This window comes from Arvicola amphibius, chromosome X (genome assembly GCF_903992535.2).
Source record: "Arvicola amphibius chromosome X, mArvAmp1.2, whole genome shotgun sequence".
NCBI classification, from domain to species: domain Eukaryota; kingdom Metazoa; phylum Chordata; class Mammalia; order Rodentia; family Cricetidae; genus Arvicola; species Arvicola amphibius.
This window is the reverse complement of record NC_052065.1, coordinates 8,112,315-8,130,222: the sequence shown is the minus strand read 5'-3', so window position 1 is coordinate 8,130,222 and position 17,908 is coordinate 8,112,315. Positions and strand designations below refer to the sequence as shown.

Sequence of the window (17,908 nt, the reverse complement as noted above, 5' to 3'; positions counted from 1 at the left end):
AGAGAACTAGAACATCAAAAGTCAGAATACCTGGACTTGTCACTCCTCCTCTGTTTGCCTGCCTGCTGGGATTTGTCCCTGAACACCTGTGGTCCCTGCAGGGGCATGCATGCATAGACTTGGAGCCAGAGCATATACCTTCCAAGTAATAAATTGCAAGTGACAGGCAGGAAGGGACCTCAGGTTCGAGATGGATTCTTCATCAGAAGCCCTGTATTTGAGTGGATAGTGAGGACCCCACTCAACTGCTCAGAAAACTGACATTTGACTCATGGATCTTGGAGTGTGACTGAGAATTCCCAGGGACAAGGAAGTGAATGCTACACTTTCCAGACCGCTGAAAATGTATGGCTCCTAAAGAACTTCAGTTGAACTTGACATACCTGAAAACAAACTCTCCTCTTTCTGCTTGTGGTGCTCTGAATAACAATGGTCCCCATAGACTCATATGTTTAAATGCTTAGAGAGTGGCATTAGGAGTGGTGTGGGCTGGTTGGAGTAGGTGTGGTCTTGTTGGAAGAAATGTGTCACTGGTGGTGCACTTCGGGGTTTCAAATGCCCAAGACAGACCCCGTGGGCTTCTCTCTTTCTGCTGCCTGCTGATCCAGATATAGAACTCTAAGCTCTTTCTCCAGCATCAAGTCTGTCTGTGCACCTCCATGACTCTTGCCATGATGATAATAGACCAAACATGTGAAACTGTAAACAAGCCTCAATTCAATGGTTTTTCTTTTATAAGAGTTGCTGTGTTCATGGCATTTCTTCACAGCAATAAAACCACAACTAAGCCACCGCTCCTTCTCAGCTTCCTCTCTGAGAGACTGGCCTCAGTCTTCTGTGGTCCTCCAAGCTCAATTTCTGGCTGACTGAGTATATATAGGCCTTTGTGAGTTTACTTTGGACCTACCTCTCTTGCCATCCACACATCTTGTAGCTGATTGCATCATACATGTCACTCAGACCTCAGCTGAAGCATTACATACTTGCTCTTAACTGCTACAAGAATGAGTGCTCCTATAATCCCCACTCTTCTCTACTACATTGCATTGAAACATGCATCTTTATTTATTTGCCTCTTCCACTGAACTTCCAGATGGTTGTAAGCAGAGGCAGTGCCTTGTTCATCCTTGAATGCCAGCATAGCCAGTCAGCAGTAACTCTCTGATATATAATGCCTTGCATGAACAGCATCGAGGCCTGCAGGTATCTGAGATGTATTGTACCATGGTAACGAGCCTAGCTTTAGAACTTGAGACCATGGTAACAAGCTTAGCTTTGGAACTTGAAACTGGCCTCAGACCCTGCATTTGTATCGCCTTTGGGTGAATTCTTGACTTCTTTAATTTTGTCATCAGTAGTCTGGGGATGCTAACTACTTCTTAAGGCTGTGATGATGTAACATAATTCACGCAGAACACTTGAGCAATATATGATGCATACATAGAGTTCAGTTTGTCATAGAGTCTAATCAGAGCAGCAGCAGCAGCAGCATGAATAACACAACTGTCCCCAAGGGAAGGAGAAGCTGTAAGAAATACATGGAACTTGGAATCAGGCAGTTTGAATGCTTTTTATATAATTTAAAAGAGGTAGAGAATTATTTGGGATAAAATGCAGGAACAAGGACTGGAGATATTGGATGAAAGAGTACATGCCTCCTATGTGTGAAGCCTTAGGTTCAATCTCCATTGCTGTAAAATAACTAAATAACTAAATAGGCCAGTAAGGTGGTGCAGTGGGTAAAGGTGGGTGCTGCCAAGCCTTGCAGACTGAGCAGGATCCCCATGACTCACATCTTGGAAGGAAAAAAACTGATTCCCACAAGAGGTCCTCTATGGCTTCCACACATGTACCATGGCCCATATGTATGTGCACACACAATAAATGAATTAATTAATGCAAAATAAGTAAAATTCAGGAGTAGATGGGATTATCTTGGGAAAGAATGAACAGGGGAAGGAAATTGAGTCAAGAGAACAAAAGACAGAGAACCCAAGAAAGTCCTCATTTCAGGGCCAAGAGCAGTCAGGACAAGAAAGGGAGATAGAGTAATTACAACTGGGAGATTGTCACTTTTCAGCCACCTGAGATCACCAAGGGTGCTAATTTGGAAAGGAGATAGATGAGGAGAATACAAGAAGTGGCCAAAATCTGCTACTGGGAGCCAGCCTGTTCAGTAGTGCAACAGGAAAGAAGGAACACTGTAGGAGACTAGAAACACCTGTGTAAGGAGCAGAGTGGCAGCTGGTTGTGCTACAATATGTGTTTTTGTGGTGTGAATTAGTTTTGGAGTAAATGAAAGACTGATACCACTGTAATGCGGGAGTCACTTTACTCCTTAGTAGCTGGTTTTCTCATCATGTTAATATTTTCCATCACTGGTTAATAACAGCCAAAAGCAAACTACTCTAACACAGCTAAGGGGACACAGGGAACCTTATGTAAGGCCCATTTACTCTGTGTTCCATTTGGCTATGTTCTGTGTCCTGAAATGCTCAGTAATCAACCTTTCCGTTTGCTGTACCCATTACATATATCCTTCCTTTTTAAAGGTAAATGGCTATATTTATTATTTTTTTAAGATTTACTTTGTGTGTGTGTGTGTGTGTGTGTGTGTGTGTGTGTGTGTGCGCGCATAGGTGTGTGCAAAGACTAGAAGAGGATATCTGCTCTCATGGAGCTGGAGTTATAGATGGTTGTGAGCTACTTGGTGTGGGTGCTGAGAACTAAATTTCAGTCCTCTAAATATGTAGTTCTTAACTGCTGTGCATCTCTCCAGCCCATACAGTGTTTCATTATTAGGAATTTAATATTAAAAATTATGGATCTTTTATGGTGCTGATGGTTTTTCTCAGTGCTCCTTAAGTCATTTTCTATCCCTTTCTCTGTAAACGGAGACTGTTTGTTCATTTCCCAGCTACCCAGACTTAAATAATCACACAGAAACTATATTAATTATGACACAGTTTGGCTGATGTCTTAGGCGTATTTCTAGCTAGCTCTTACATATTAAATTAACCCATTTCTATCCATCTATGTATCACCATAAAGGCATCTTTCTCCTTCAGCAGCTATATGGCATCTCTTTGACTTCACCTACTCTCTCTCTCTCTCTCTCTCTCTCTCTCTCTCTCTCTCTCTCTCTCTCTCTCTCTCTCTCTCTCCTGATTTTTCACCTGGCTTTACTCTGCTAAGCATTGGCTCAAACAGCTTTATTCATCATCCAATAAAAGCAAAACATGTATACAGAAGGACATCCCACATCATTTCTCCTCTGATAATTTTTATAGTTTTTGTAAAGTATTGGGTTTTAAGAAATCTATATGTGAAAATATATGAGATGATCATGGTTCTTTTTCTTGAATGATACTGGCGGAGATGTGGAAGGGAATAGCACAGTCTCTGGTGGAGAATTTTGCCCAAGCATCAACAGACTTAACTGAGCTTGCCTGCCACTTAGTCGAGATCAGTGTGACTTGGTCTCTCCAAGTTACTTTTCCAGAGTGTTTTTTGTCATATGTTTACCTTATGTATGCCTTCTCTTTGATCTTGTAGCAGTCTGAGCCAGTGTCTGAAGCTGACTTACACCCTCAGCTGAACAGAGCTCCTTCCCAAGCTGCAGAAAGTAGTCCATCAAAGAAGGTAAGAGCAGCAGAAAGAAATCGCTGTGCTGGTATAAAGAGTATAAAGACCCACCTCTGGGCTTCTTACAAGTCTACCACTTTAAAGTTTCCACCGAGGTGAATGTGACTGATTCACAGCTCTGAAGCATGAATTCTTTCTGAAAATTAGGATCCTGGAGGTTCTAGGGCTGGACTGTGGATGTCCCTGGCAAGTTTGACTCACCTCAACCTTCTAGCTAAACATGGCTGCCTTGCTTTGGGCAAGATCAAAAAATATGGAGGGCCAGCAGAGATAGCTTAGAGGTTAAGAGTGTTTACTGCTCTTGCATAGGACCTGGATTCAGTTCCCAACTCCCATATGGTGGCTCATTGCATTCTGACTTCTGTGGGCACTGCACACATATGGGACACATACATACACTTGGGCACATCCATATAAAATATAAAAATAAATACTTTTAAAATGCGGGAAGAGCTGGATGGCTTTAGTAAGACTTCATACATCTGTGAATGAGGCAGGTTAGTATAGGAATAGCTTAGCAACTTTGGACTCCACTTGGTTTTGGATATGCACACACCACTCACCCAGAAACCTAGGGCTCTTCCTTGCATGAAGTTTCGTGTATTCCCCACTTCAAACAATGGCATAAATTACTTCTGCCTTGTCATTTATTTAGTAGTTATTCTTTTGTGGTCAATTTCCTTTGAAAAATGCCCCAGAGCATATCAGGGATGAGACACAGGGAGTCCATCTGGCCTGAGCTACTTTTGGATACATGTGCATTAAGACAAACTGTGTCTTCAGCATGAACTTTTAAGGAAATCCTCCTATTTGCCATCTTATGTCTATGCATGATTGGGATGCATATGATTCAAATCAGATGTATCATAGAAAAGCACACGTATAGTGAGAAAAAAAGGCTGATATAACTCAAGCCTGCCAATCAAATAGAATCCTCCATATTATTTCCCTTAGCAACAAACTTCTTCTTTTGGACCTCATTAAAGAGAGCCCCAAACATAGCCTGTTGTTCCTGGGGACTCTAGCTCAAGTAGCCCAGTGATTTCTTCAGCAATTTCCATACTGTTCAATGATGAGACTGACTTGTTGCCTACTATGCTTTTAATCTCTTTAAGTCAAGCTTCTTGCTGCTTTGCCATTTTTTTGGGATCATTTTAAAATTCTTTGAAGAAGACACCAACAATCTGGGACCATCTAGTTCAGACATTAAAGGCCCAGTTAGCACTTCCTGTGTGTGGAACAGTCTTCCCTTCTTGGTACCATGATTTGTTTCTAGTTTGTTCTTCTTTGTTGTTACTGTTTTATTAGTTACCATGCAGTGCAGTAAGATGCACTATCACATTTCCATACGGGTTTGTTTTGGTTGGTCCCCCTCTCCTTGTCCCCCCACTGCTGATGTTAGGAGTTTTTCTTGCATCTTGCCACCTTTACTTTGCCTGACCATGTCGTGGGGCCCCTGTTCTCTGCACAACTAGCACTACTCACTAAATAGCATGTTCCCCACTTCCTTTCTCACCCTCTTCTTGTTCTACAGCATTGTCTCCTAGGCCATTCTCTTAGCAAAGAGAGTGGACCCTGGCCTTGGAAGGTGACATGGAATCCTCCAAGGAAGCAGATCAACTGCTTCCTTGAACACATTGACTTTTTTGTTTAACTTCATGTAGGAATCATGAGTAGGAGAATGATCAACACAACATGAGACTTTGAAATTGTCTGTCTGGAGCCGCGCGCGAGTGTGTGTGCGCGCGTCCGCGAGTTCGAATCCCGTGTGTGTGTTGTGTGTCGTGTGCTGCTTGTGCTGACCTTGCACGCGCGCGTGTATATCCACGCCACGTCTTGTGGAAAAAACAAAGTTGAAATTGTCTGTCTGTCTGTCTGTCTATCTATCTATCTATCTATCTATCTATCTATCTATCTATCTATCTATCTATCTATCATCCTGACCACAATTTTTCCTTCCTCATCTCCTCTCAGACCCTCGCCCTCCGCTGCACACTGATTTACTCTTCCTCCTCTCTCTTCTGAAAAGATCGGGCCTCCCAGGGATATCACCCAGGCATGGCATATCAAGTTGCAGTAAAACTAGACACTTCCTCTTCTATTAAGGCTGGACTAGGCAATTCAATAGGAGGAACAGGTCCCCAAAGCAGGTATTAGACAGCCCTTGCTCCCAGTGTTAGGAGTCTCACAAGAAGACCAAGCTACACAACTGTCACATATATGCAGAGGGCCTAGTTCAGTCCCATGCAGGCTCCCTGGTTGTTGGTTCAGTCTTTGTGAGCTCCTGTGAGCCCAGGTTAGTTGATTCTGTAGGTTTTCTTGTGATGCCCTTGACCCATCTGGCTCCTACAATCCTTTTCCTTTCTCTTCAACAGGATTCTCCGAGCTTGGCCTAATGTTTGGCTGTGGGTCTGCATCTGTTTCTGCTGGTTGCTGGATGAAGCCTCTGATGACTATTGGGCTAGGCACCAGACTATGAGTAGAGCAGAATATTGTTAGGCATTGCTACATTGACATATTTTCCCTCCAGTTGTGTTTGGTTCTATCCTAGATCTCTGGGCCATCCAGTCTCTGGGTCCTGGTGCTCCAGGCAGCGTCAGGGCTCACTTCAATGGCATGGGTCTCAGACTGGACCAGTCATTGGTTGGCCACTCCCACAATCTTTGTGTCACCTTTACCCCAGCATGTTCCATAGGCAGAACAGACTAGGTTAAAGGTTATGTGGCTGGTAGATTTTCCTAGTCACAGGAAGTGACTGGTTCAGGCTATGCATCCCTTTTTGCTAGGAGTCTTAGCTGGGGACACCCTTATAGATTTCTGGGAGTTTCTCTTGCACCAGGTTTCTACCTTACACTGAAATGACCCCTTTTCCAGTTATATCTTTCAGTACTCTCCCCCCACCTAGTCCCTCACGTTCCCATCCCCACTTGCCCCCAGTATATTTTTTAAAAAAGGCAGGTGGGCTGTTTGCTGCGAGCAGCCCTGTAGCACTCGCTGAGCCAGGCATCAGCTACAGGTCTGTGGTATGTAGTTTGAACAGAGAAGTCTTCTGATCCTGGGGACAGAGCTGTGGATAGTGGCACGATGGATGGAGAGATTATTAAACAAATCTTTTTGAACACTTTGGGTTTATTTTTGATCCACAGGATGCACCACATGCTCAGCCTCCATCAAAGCCTATTCGCAGGAAATTCAGAACTGAAAATCAAACTACAGAAAGCCAAGAGCCTGCTGCTGCTGTTGGAGGGGCAGCTTCTGCAGCAATGGTGAAGCCTCATCCAACAGTACAAAAGTAAGTGGTGCAGATGAGCGAAAAGATGCTGGGGAGCTTTCTCTGACATCTGCATGCATCTGTATTTGTTAATGTGTTTGCATCTATTTTCCTAGTCACAGAGTTTTCTGGCTGGCATAGCCATCTCTGCCACACTGATGGTTATTGTGATGGTGGTGGAATTAAATAGTCCCAATCTGACAGGGTACTTTATAATCCAGAGGATTTAGCCTGACCCAAAGGAGCAGGCAAATCTTAGACTAGTGTTTGGTTTGGTTTCCTGTCCTCGCTTTTCGTTTTTTTTTCCCCGTTTTTGTGTTGTTTCAAATTTTGCTATGAAGGAGACAATATGGTAAGGGCAATAGTTCTTGCCTTATCTCATAGACCCAACTTTCAGCAGAAGTGGGGTATGATTCAAAAACCATGTAAAGTTCCTGATATTGGTCATCTCAGTACTGAATAGCACAAGCTGATTCTCTGTACTGCATGCTTTACCACCTGGAACACATACTGGAGGGCTTGAGACACCATGGACAGGACCAAGGTTGGAGATAATGGTGTTCTGAACAAACCGCTCTTACCTAGAAAACTGTCTTTGAGAAGATTGTTACTTGACTCAGTCTTTCTCTAGTGACATTAAGTGAGACATTGAGGGCAAAATCCTGCTGTTGTCACTTGACTTGAAGTGAGCCTCGCTGGCCAGTATCACTAATACTTGAGTTCCCTTGTGATATTTCTGTAGAGACCCTTCAGGTCTCAGGGACTCTGTAGCTTTCCTTCTGCTATACTATTGTATAAAGAACAGCAACAGGTTCTGTGGGTGATGTCAATAGCTTGTATAGAAGCTGGGTCCCATTTGGATTCTTTGTATCCTTTAGAGGACTTTTCTTTCCCTAAAGAGATAGTTCCCTGAAGGCATCAGCTGGGACAGAAAGTGGTTTTCTGCATCATTTTCACCTTCCAAACCTGTGGGACAGATTTCTTTCAGGCACAAAGATGGCTAATTTTTTTCCTCCTTAATTTCAGCTTCACGTTAATTCTAGTCAGTCAGTGGTGGTCACACTGCCCTCCAAAGTAGATTCCAGGGCATCCAGTGATTTTCACACAGAGAACTGTTGCATTTCATTTTTGAGTTTTGGAATCAGTTCTGAAGAAATATGATTTGAATATCAGATACTTCAGTGTCTTTTAGTATATTCACAAAGCCATGTGATTACTCCCACAGTACAGTTTTGGAGCATCTTTTATTATCTCCAAAGGAATCCTCATGCCCAGTGAAAGTTACTCCCCACTCTCCCTTTCCTTCCCAGCTCTTGGAAACAAGCTTATATTCTACAAAGATATAGTCATGTATCATGTGGTCCTTTGTGCTTGGCTACCTTTTACATTTTTAGTGTTTATAAGGTTCATCCGTGTTATAGCATGAATTAGAGCCCAATATTTTAATAGTATTCTGCTCAATTAATGTTCCACATGATATTCAGTGATTCATCAGATTTTTGGGTTATTTGAACTTTTTGCATATTAAGAATAATACTGTAGAATTATCTGTGTTCATGTTTCTGTGTGGGCTTTGTTTTTGCTTCTCTTGGGAAACAAAACACATGGGAATACACATATGGGTAAACTTGAACGTACATGGTGATGCTATGTTTAGCACATTGAGGAAGTGCCAGATTGTTTTTAACAATAGCCACTCTATTTTACATCTCCAACAATGTAGCAGGGTTCTAGTTCTCTAGTTCTTCATCGGTACTTACCTAGTATTAAATAATACTATGTATTACATAGTAGTTATGTAGTAATAACAATTACATAGTAATATATTAAATATTTTTTATTTTTTGAGATTATATATAATTAAATCATTCCTCCTCTTCCTTTTCTCCCTCCAAACTTTTTTATGTACCCCCTTATTCTCTTTCAAATTCATGGCCTGTTTTTTTCCTTAATTGTTATTACACATATATAGCATTCTTAAACATATAAATAGAACATATTCAGTTTGTATTATGTTCCTTGTATGTATATTTTTTCAGAGCTGGCCATTTGGTATTGGATAATCAATTGGTGTGCTCTTCCCTAGGAAGACTGTTGCTCTTTCTCTTAGCATTTCTTAATGTTCCTTATGTAGGGTTGAGGCCTTGTGATCTTTTACCTGTCCATGTTAGCATGTCTATTGATATCATCTTTTTTCAGGTCAAGTTTAGACAGTCATATATCCTACCTAGTGATTGTAATGTGATGTCTCATTGTGGTTTTGATTTGCATTTCCTTAGTGATTAATAGTGTTGAGCATCTTTTCTTGTGCTTATTGGCCATTTGAATGCACTTTTGGATAAATATCTATTCATTATTTGCCTACATAAAATTGAGTTATGGCTTCTTTATGTGGTCTGAATACAGCTCCCATGTTAGATACTTGATTTTCAAATGTTTTCTCCTGTTCTGTTAGTTGTGTTTTCACTTTCTTTGTTGGTGTAGTTTGAAGTGCCAAGTTTAAAGTGTGTGTGTGTGTGTGTGTGTGTGTTTGAGACAGGATCTCACTGTGTTGCCCTAAATGACCTGTAACTTGATTTGTAGACCAGGCTGGCCTTGAACTCACCAAGCTCCACCTGCCTCTGCCTCCTGAGTTCTAGGATTGAAGGTATGCACCTCCGTGTCTAGGCTGTCACTTATATTTTTAGTGTCATATTAAAAAAAAACATTGCCTACTCCAAGTTCACAAAGATTGTTTACTTCTGAAAGTCTTGTCACTTCATAACTGATGTTGACATTTATGGTCTATTTTGAGCTCATTTTGCATATCATGTGAAGATGGGGTTCAACTTTATTCTTTGACATGGCAATTATATAGTTGTCCCTACAATGTTTATTGGAATGATATTTTCTACTTTTCATTTCTTCTGTGGATGTCCTTCAGCATATTACTCTGAGGCTAGTGAGGTGACCCTGTGACATTTAGCTGAGAGACTAATGCCAGATCACAGTGTGAATAGTCAGGGCCTACGCTTTCACACAGGAGTATTTTATAGAGCTTCTTCTTTTAGTTCCAAGACTAGTTGATTTTGGCATGGTAGGAAGGAATTTAGCATTTATAATTTTTCAAGGCCAGGAGCAAAAGATAGAAAATACAAAATGGTTGGCCTACAGTTCTTTCCCAGGCAGAGTTTTGAAAGAGGTGTACTCAGATTCCCTTAGATATGTGTTATATAGAGTTGTTACCCCTCCCCCTCTTCTCTGTCATTTACAGTGTTAGTTGCTATGTACTGTCTTTGGGAAAAACGAGAAAAAGAGTCACAATCATTTTCTGTAAGCCTTAATTCTCCAACAGAACCCCGAGAAAGGCTAAAAATAAAGTAGACTAGCTGTTAAACTGTCATCAGCTTTTATAGAAGTTAACATCAAAAATGAACCATTGTCAGAAACAAATTCAGCTTTTGGTATTGCTACTGTCCACACAAAGAAATTAGTAAGTTTGCCTAAGTAAATTGCTGAGTCCAGATAATGTACAATAAACATTTTATAATGTGTCCTCATTAATAATGACAGATATAAATTTGGCTTAGAAACAGTTCTGCTTAGTTGTTTCTTTGTTGCATCTTTCCTTTCATAGACATGAGCAAGTATGCCTATCTTATATCCTTTAAACATAATAAAAATGTTATATGCATGCATGAGATTCTCAAAGAATGAATAAAAAATGCATTTTTTAAAATTTGGGTTTGATACTTAAACAGAAGGATAGGACTGCTCTTGTCCTGGAAGCTAGCCATATTGTCTTCCTGTCCTGGATTTCTTTGGAATTAGCCATTTTTTTTGGTTTTTCGAGACAGGGTTTCTCTGTAGTTTCTAGAGCCTGTCCTGGAACTAGCTCTTGTAGACCAGGCTGGCCTCGAACTCAGAGATCCGCCTGCCTCTGCCTCCCGAGTGCTCGGATTAAAGGCCGCCACCACCACCCGGCCTGGAATTTGCCTTTATCCATATGGCCAGTGGTAACTTGTAATCAACATATTTATATTTCAGATCACAAGAAAGTGGGGGAAAGAACAAATGGGAAAAAGCAGCTTATTGCTAAGATCTTTCTGGTCTTACTGGCTCACAACTTAGTCACATGTTCTCACTCACCTACCAAGGCAGCAGAGAAATATAATTTATAGTTAGGTGATGTGATGGTTAGTTTTCACCTATCAACTTGACACAACCTAGAATCACCTAGGAAGAGGGTCTTAAGTAAGGAACCGTGTGGATCAGGTTGGCCCATAGAAACGTGTGTGAGGGAGCTATCTTTATTTTTAATCTATATAAGAAGATCCAGCCCACCATGACTGCCATCATCACCTACACCTGGGGTCCCGAGAACGTAAGTAGTAGGTGTGCATGCATTCATTTCTCTTTGATCTTGACTATGGCTATGATATGGCTATGGTGTTTCGAGTTGCTGCCACTGTGGCTTATCTGCTATGATAGACTATAACCTGGAATTGTAAGCCAATGAACCCCTTTCTCTGCTATGATAGACTATAACCTGGAATTGTAAGCCAATGAATCCCTTTCTCTGCTATGATAGACTATAACCTGGAATTGTAAGCCAATGAGTCCCTTTCTCTGCTATGATAGACTATAACCTGGAATTGTAAGCCAATGAGTCCCTTTCTCTGCTATGATAGACTATAACCTGGAATTGTAAGCCAATGAACCCCTTTCTCTGCTATGATAGACTATAACCTGGAATTGTAAGCCAATGAGTCCCTTTCTCTGCTATGATAGACTATAACCTGGAATTGTAAGCCAATGAGTCCCTTTCTCTGCTATGATAGACTATAACCTGGAATTGTAAGCCAATGAGTCCCTTTCTCTGCTATGATAGACTATAACCTGGAATTGTAAGCCAATGAGTCCCTTTCTCTGCTATGATAGACTATAACCTGGAATTGTAAGCCAATGAGTCCCTTTCTCTGCTATGATAGACTATAACCTGGAATTGTAAGCCAATGAACCCCTTTCTCTGCTATGATAGACTATAACCTGGAATTGTAAGCCAATGAGTCCCTTTCTCTGCTATGATAGACTATAACCTGGAATTGTAAGCCAATGAGTCCCTTTCTCTGCTATGATAGACTATAACCTGGAATTGTAAGCCAATGAGTCCCTTTCTCTGCTATGATAGACTATAACCTGGAATTGTAAGCCAATGAGTCCCTTTCTCTGCTATGATAGACTATAACCTGGAATTGTAAGCCAATGAGTCCCTTTCTCTGCTATGATAGACTATAACCTGGAATTGTAAGCCAATGAGTCCCTTTCTCTGCTATGATAGACTATAACCTGGAATTGTAAGCCAATGAGTCCCTTTCTCTGCTATGATAGACTATAACCTGGAATTGTAAGCCAATGAGTCCCTTTCTCTGCTATGATAGACTATAACCTGGAATTGTAAGCCAATGAGTCCCTTTCTCTGCTATGATAGACTATAACCTGGAATTGTAAGCCAATGAGTCCCTTTCTCTGCTATGATAGACTATAACCTGGAATTGTAAGCCAATGAACCCCTTTCTTATCTCTGTTGCTTTTGTCACGGTATTTTACCACAGCAGTAGTATGAACCAGTGAAAGTGGGGCAGGTAGCCATACGTCTAGCCCAACAGAAGTTTATATGATACTAAACACAAGCTGGCATAAGGATAGATTTGGGGGCTCAGGATGTAGCTCAGTGGTAGAGAGCTTGCCTAGCATTCACATGGCCCTGAGTTCAGTCCCCAACACCATCAAAAAAAAAAACTGTTTTGAGAGGTACTCTGCTACAAAATTTTGTGTTGATAGTGCTGCACAGTGCTTTTGCTCCACATCAGCAGATAGTGTAACACGCAATGGAATGGAGCAAGGTTATCTGCTGAACACCTAGTCACACATCTCCCTCTTTTGAAACTGGCAAGGTGTAGCTCAGATTTGAACATGGGATAAAAGGATTAGGGAAATTTGTAGGTGAAAACTTCAGAAGCAATTAAGAGGCAAGAAAAACACCTTCCATGAACTGTTAACAGTTGCTCTAGGCCTAACATTGTGTCTGATTTGGGACCTAATCTTGGCTTTACTTAGAACTCTTGTGGTTGCAAATTCGAGGATGGGGGAGACTTAGAATATCATAGCACATTCTTTCTTGAGCCACGAAGGACTTTAAGTAACCATATTCCTTGTGAAGATGTAGGGGTGATTTGTAGAAAATAGTGACAGGAATGGATCGTTAAAGGGGACTGCAGACCTTTGAGCGCCTGAAATTTTTCTAGTCTTCTAAAGGGTATGTGTTACCTTTCTCAACAAGGCATCTACCCATGTAGGTGGAGGGAGGTGATGGAGACAGTTCCTGGAGAAGGAGACGCTATTCTATGCCGACTCACATAGCATAGTGGTAGTTTAAGGATGGAGAGGCATCTAATTCTGATTGACTTCTTGCTGTGAACTATATAGATTCACAGAAACTAACAAAATATAATACCAAGAAAGCTTGTTTATCTTTCATGTAGTTTGTACCACTGATTACATTTAACCTAACTAGGGATAGTTCTATACCATTTTATTACGTGTTGTCATATTGTATAGATTTGTGTAGTGATCACTATAATCAACATGCTGGCGTCACAACTACCTTCTATTCTCTAACATTTATAACCCCTAGCAAACACTTGTCTAATTTTCCATTCCTATAATTTTGTCATTTCAAGCACACTACATAAATGGAATCATGTAGCAATGACCTTTTGGATTTGATGGTTTTTATTCTCTCAGCATACATTTAGCATATAATACAAAAAATCACAGTCCAGGACACTTATTCTAAAAAAGGAAAGCTTGCATCCCTTAACATCCATCTAAATGGACAGATGTGTATATTATCCACACTACAAAGCAGCATCCTGTGGTATGGCTATAACAAGTTGTTTAGACATTCTCTTAGTAAGTAATATTTTGACTGTATATAGTTGTTGAAGATCACAAATACAGTTGCTATAAGCATCTCTGCACAGGTTTTTATTTGTATATCTATTTTTCTTTCTTTGGGATGAGCATCCTGAACTGTGATTTTTGAGACTGTCTGCTAAGCATATGTGTAGTTTGAAAAGAAACTACTAAGTTATCTTTCAGAATGCAGTACCATGTCACAGTCCCACCAGCAATGTATGAGACACTGAGTTTCTCCATGTCCTTGCAAGCGTTTGGTGTTCCTTTTTTAATTTTAGTGGTATGTAACTGTGCCATTGTGATCTTAGTTTGTATTTCTCTAAAGGCTAGTGATGTTGAAAGCTTTCCTTTGTATATTTGGCACCGCATACCCTCTTTGATGATAAATCTCTTCCTATCCTTTGGTGATTTTCTAATTCTTTTTTAAAACTGCTGAATTTTGATTTTCTTCTTTTTTAAAGGAAAGAAGGGTTCATGTTGGCTCATGGTTTGAAGAGCTACAGTGTACCATGGTAGGGAGGCATGGTGGCAGGCACACGAGGCTGCTGCTGGTGCTGGCGCTGGCAGATGTGCAGTCACGAAGCAGAGAGACAAGTGCTAGCGCTGTGGGTGTTGAGAACTCTGTGTTCTGAATAGAGAGCCACTATTAGAGCTGTTGTGTTTGCAGATTTTGTCCCACTCCGAAACGTGGCCTCTTTACAGGCCATTGTGTTTTTCTATTTCTACTTTTTTTTGTTGTGTTCTTTTGGTTGTTGATATTTAGTGTAATCTTTGTACATATATTGAATATTATCCTGGAACATTTATTGTCTTACCAGAAGTATTAGTAATTAATGTTCTTTCAAGTAGAAAGACAGTCTTGAGTTTCTATACTTCAACAATAGCTCTGTGTTCCTGCAGGGAGGAAGGAGTGAATTTTATTTCATCTCAATTTATTAAAAACCCACAACTGAAATAAATTTGATTTCAAGGTTCAACAGTTTTAGAACTTTAGATAGTACTTGCTCAGAGGTAGATGCTATTCAAGATGTTACCAGAATAGCAAGATCTATAGATGTGCCATTGAAACCGAATCTATGTACTTTAACAAATGTCTGAATATCACATATCTCAAAGTAAAATAGACAGTGCTTTGGAAAAAGCACTAAAATTGGATAGAAGCACAGTTTTTATCTAATAGACATTTAAATGTGTTATAAAGCAAAGGAATGCATCATGTATCAAAATTCAGACATTCTCATGCTATGTATATATGTTATATTGGTTTTATTTTCAAATTTGTATTATTAGTTTACTTTTATTGTATTTTTGCATATATTATTCATTCAGTAAAGGAGTTATGAATTAAAAACTTTATATGTGGAACCTAGATAACTCTCCCTCCCTCTCTTTTTCACACACACACACACACACACACACACACAGAGCACACACTCATACACATGTATGTGCAACCTTAGAATAAAAAGGGGGCATTTGTGAAGAGGATGGGACCTAGTGGGAGAGGAAGCAGGACAGGAAAGGGTTTTGAATAGTGACTATTGGCCAAAGTGCATGATGCATTTGAATGAAAATGTCATTATGAAAGAAACCTTTCACTTTGCACAATGAATACATGCTAATGAAATTATTTTTTACGAAGTAGGGGAGATGGCTCAGTAGGTAAAGCACTTGGCTTTACCAGAGTTTGAATCCCATAATTACAACTGTAAATGCAATCTCTGTTTATTAAAAAGAGCAGACCTCTGAAGCTTCATTTTTCCTTCTACATCGCTGGAACAAATAGCCTTTAAACTTATTGCAGAAGGGACTGTGTTTTCTACAGATTAGCAGGGTGACTAGCATAGTGTACCCCTCCAGGAAATAGTCATCATATGTGTATGGTTGATCTGGACTAGAACCCATTTAACAGTTATTGAAAATATAGTTGTTTTTCTAGGAGTGTATGAATTGCCTTTTTATTGTGTTTCTTGCTTTGGTAATAATAGTTTGTAAGTTATACTTGTGGTGACCACGTTGATTTATCAGTCCCACCATGGACAGTTTTAGAAGATTAAGAGGGTACTAAGAATTATGGCCAAACAGTGTAAGCAGAGACTTTAATAGGCCCAAGTGCAACACATGATCTTTCCAGTTACACATGATTTCTCTAGTTACACACGATCTCCCCAGTTACACATGATTCCCCAGCTACATATGATTGTCCTAGTTACACATGATCACCCTGGTTACACATGATTCCCCAGTTACACATGATCTCCCTAGTTACACATCATTTCCCTAGTTACACATGATTTCTCTAGTTACATGCCCTAGTTACACATGATCTCCCCAGTTACATGTGATATCCCTAGTTACACATGATCGCCTTGGTTGCATGTGATCTCCCCAGTTGCACATAATTGTCCTAGTTATACCTGTTCTTTGAATTTAGTACTGATTTAGCTAAAGTATGCTGGTACAAAAGCATTCTCTGTTTTCCTCAAGTGCCTCACATATATTTTGGTACATATTAAAGTTCACATTCTGTCTCTCTTCCTGTTCCTCCATCTCCCTCCATGTACTTTCTTCCCTCCCTTATAACAAAATAAAGTAGAATTAGGCAGTTTTGCTAAATCAATGTAGAATTTTTTCTTAAGAAAATATTGTGTTCTCCTGCATGTCTTGTCCACTGAAGTAGATTCCAATAATGCTTCTACAAAGACCATTCAGCTAATAGAAATTATCAGAAAAATGCTTATTAAAAATGTCTTGTAATAACTGGAACACAAATGTTTGAAAAGGCCCAATTTACAGCCTTTATTCAAGTTGTAAAATGGGGAGTAGCTTAAGGTGTAAATAATTCATCCTGACAAAGTTGTTTCATTTTGGTGTGGGCCTGCCTGCCTGCTGGCTTGCTGGCTTGGGAATATGAAATGTGTTGACGGAGGTTTCTGTCCTGCCTGATCCCACACCCATTCAGCACCAATGAAACACACAGAGACGTATATTAATTATAAACAAGTTGGCCTAGTAGCTCAAGTCTTCTCTTATTAACTAATTCTTGCTTCTTAAATTGGCCCATTATTCTTGTCTATGTTAGCCATGTGGCTTGGTACCTTTATCAGTGAGACATTCTCATTTTTGCTTCCTCTGCATCTGGGTGACGACTACAAACTGAGCTTTCCTCTTCCCAGAATTCTCCTGTTCTGATTGCCCTGGCTCTATTTCCTGCCTGGTTTCCCCTTCCTGGCTACTGTCCAATCAACGTTTTATTAAAATACAAGTGACAAATCTTTACAGAGTACAAGACAATTGTCCCACAGCACCCCCCCCCCCTTTTTCAAAACAAGAACTCTGAATCTAATGTCCTTTGTTTAGCTTTTTTCCTGACCATTATCCATAACAACTTGTAACCAACAATCTAAACAAAGAAAAACATGCATGATCCATTTTGGGGAGAATGTGGGTATAGTGTTCTTGGCTACTTCCTGCTGATTGGGGGTGCTGATAATCTTCTAGGGACCTAAAGAAAAATTAAGATTATGTTCAAGTCCTGATTGGAAAATTCTGTGAGGCTTGATCATCTCAGCCAGCAGTCTTGAGGCTCTTCTGGATGTAGAACTCAGACATCTGGGCCATGCACTTCTATTGGAGATTTCTCAGGGGCTTTTCCTTGATCAAACCTGATTTTTCTTAGCCCAGGATGAATCCACAGCCTCTCCTTTCCTATGGAAACAAAAGCAAAACCTCTTCTCCATAGTAACATATCTTTTGACTTAAATTTTAAAGTCAAGACATTTTCAAAATATATATGTTAAATTAATCTAGCAGCATTTATAATCAAATGTCTTTTAGCATCTGTTGCTCCTTTCTCAGCATTCAAAAAATTCAAAGACAACACAATAACATACAGTATCCAGACTCTTTATGTATTTTCCATCATTATGTGACTTTATTTTAAACCCATTTCTTTTATTTTTATTTTTAATTTTTGAGTTTTTTGAGACTAGGTTTCTCTGTGCATCTTTGGCTGTCCTGGCACTCACTCTG

The 17,908-nt window shown here is 40.1% G+C and overlaps 1 protein-coding gene across 5 annotated transcripts in view; it reads left to right on the top strand.

Annotated features, from left to right (window-relative positions):
• Positions 1 to 17,908, top strand: part of Reps2 (RALBP1 associated Eps domain containing 2) — a 250,961-nt gene that overhangs the window by 217,490 nt on the left and 15,563 nt on the right. For all 5 annotated transcript variants that reach the window (XM_038316094.1, XM_038316092.1, XM_038316096.1 and 2 more), the window contains 2 exons: positions 3,556 to 3,642; positions 6,792 to 6,937. In XM_038316094.1, the coding sequence (XP_038172022.1) occupies positions 3,556 to 3,642; positions 6,792 to 6,937 (233 nt within the window). The remainder of the gene's footprint in view (positions 1 to 3,555; positions 3,643 to 6,791; positions 6,938 to 17,908) is intronic.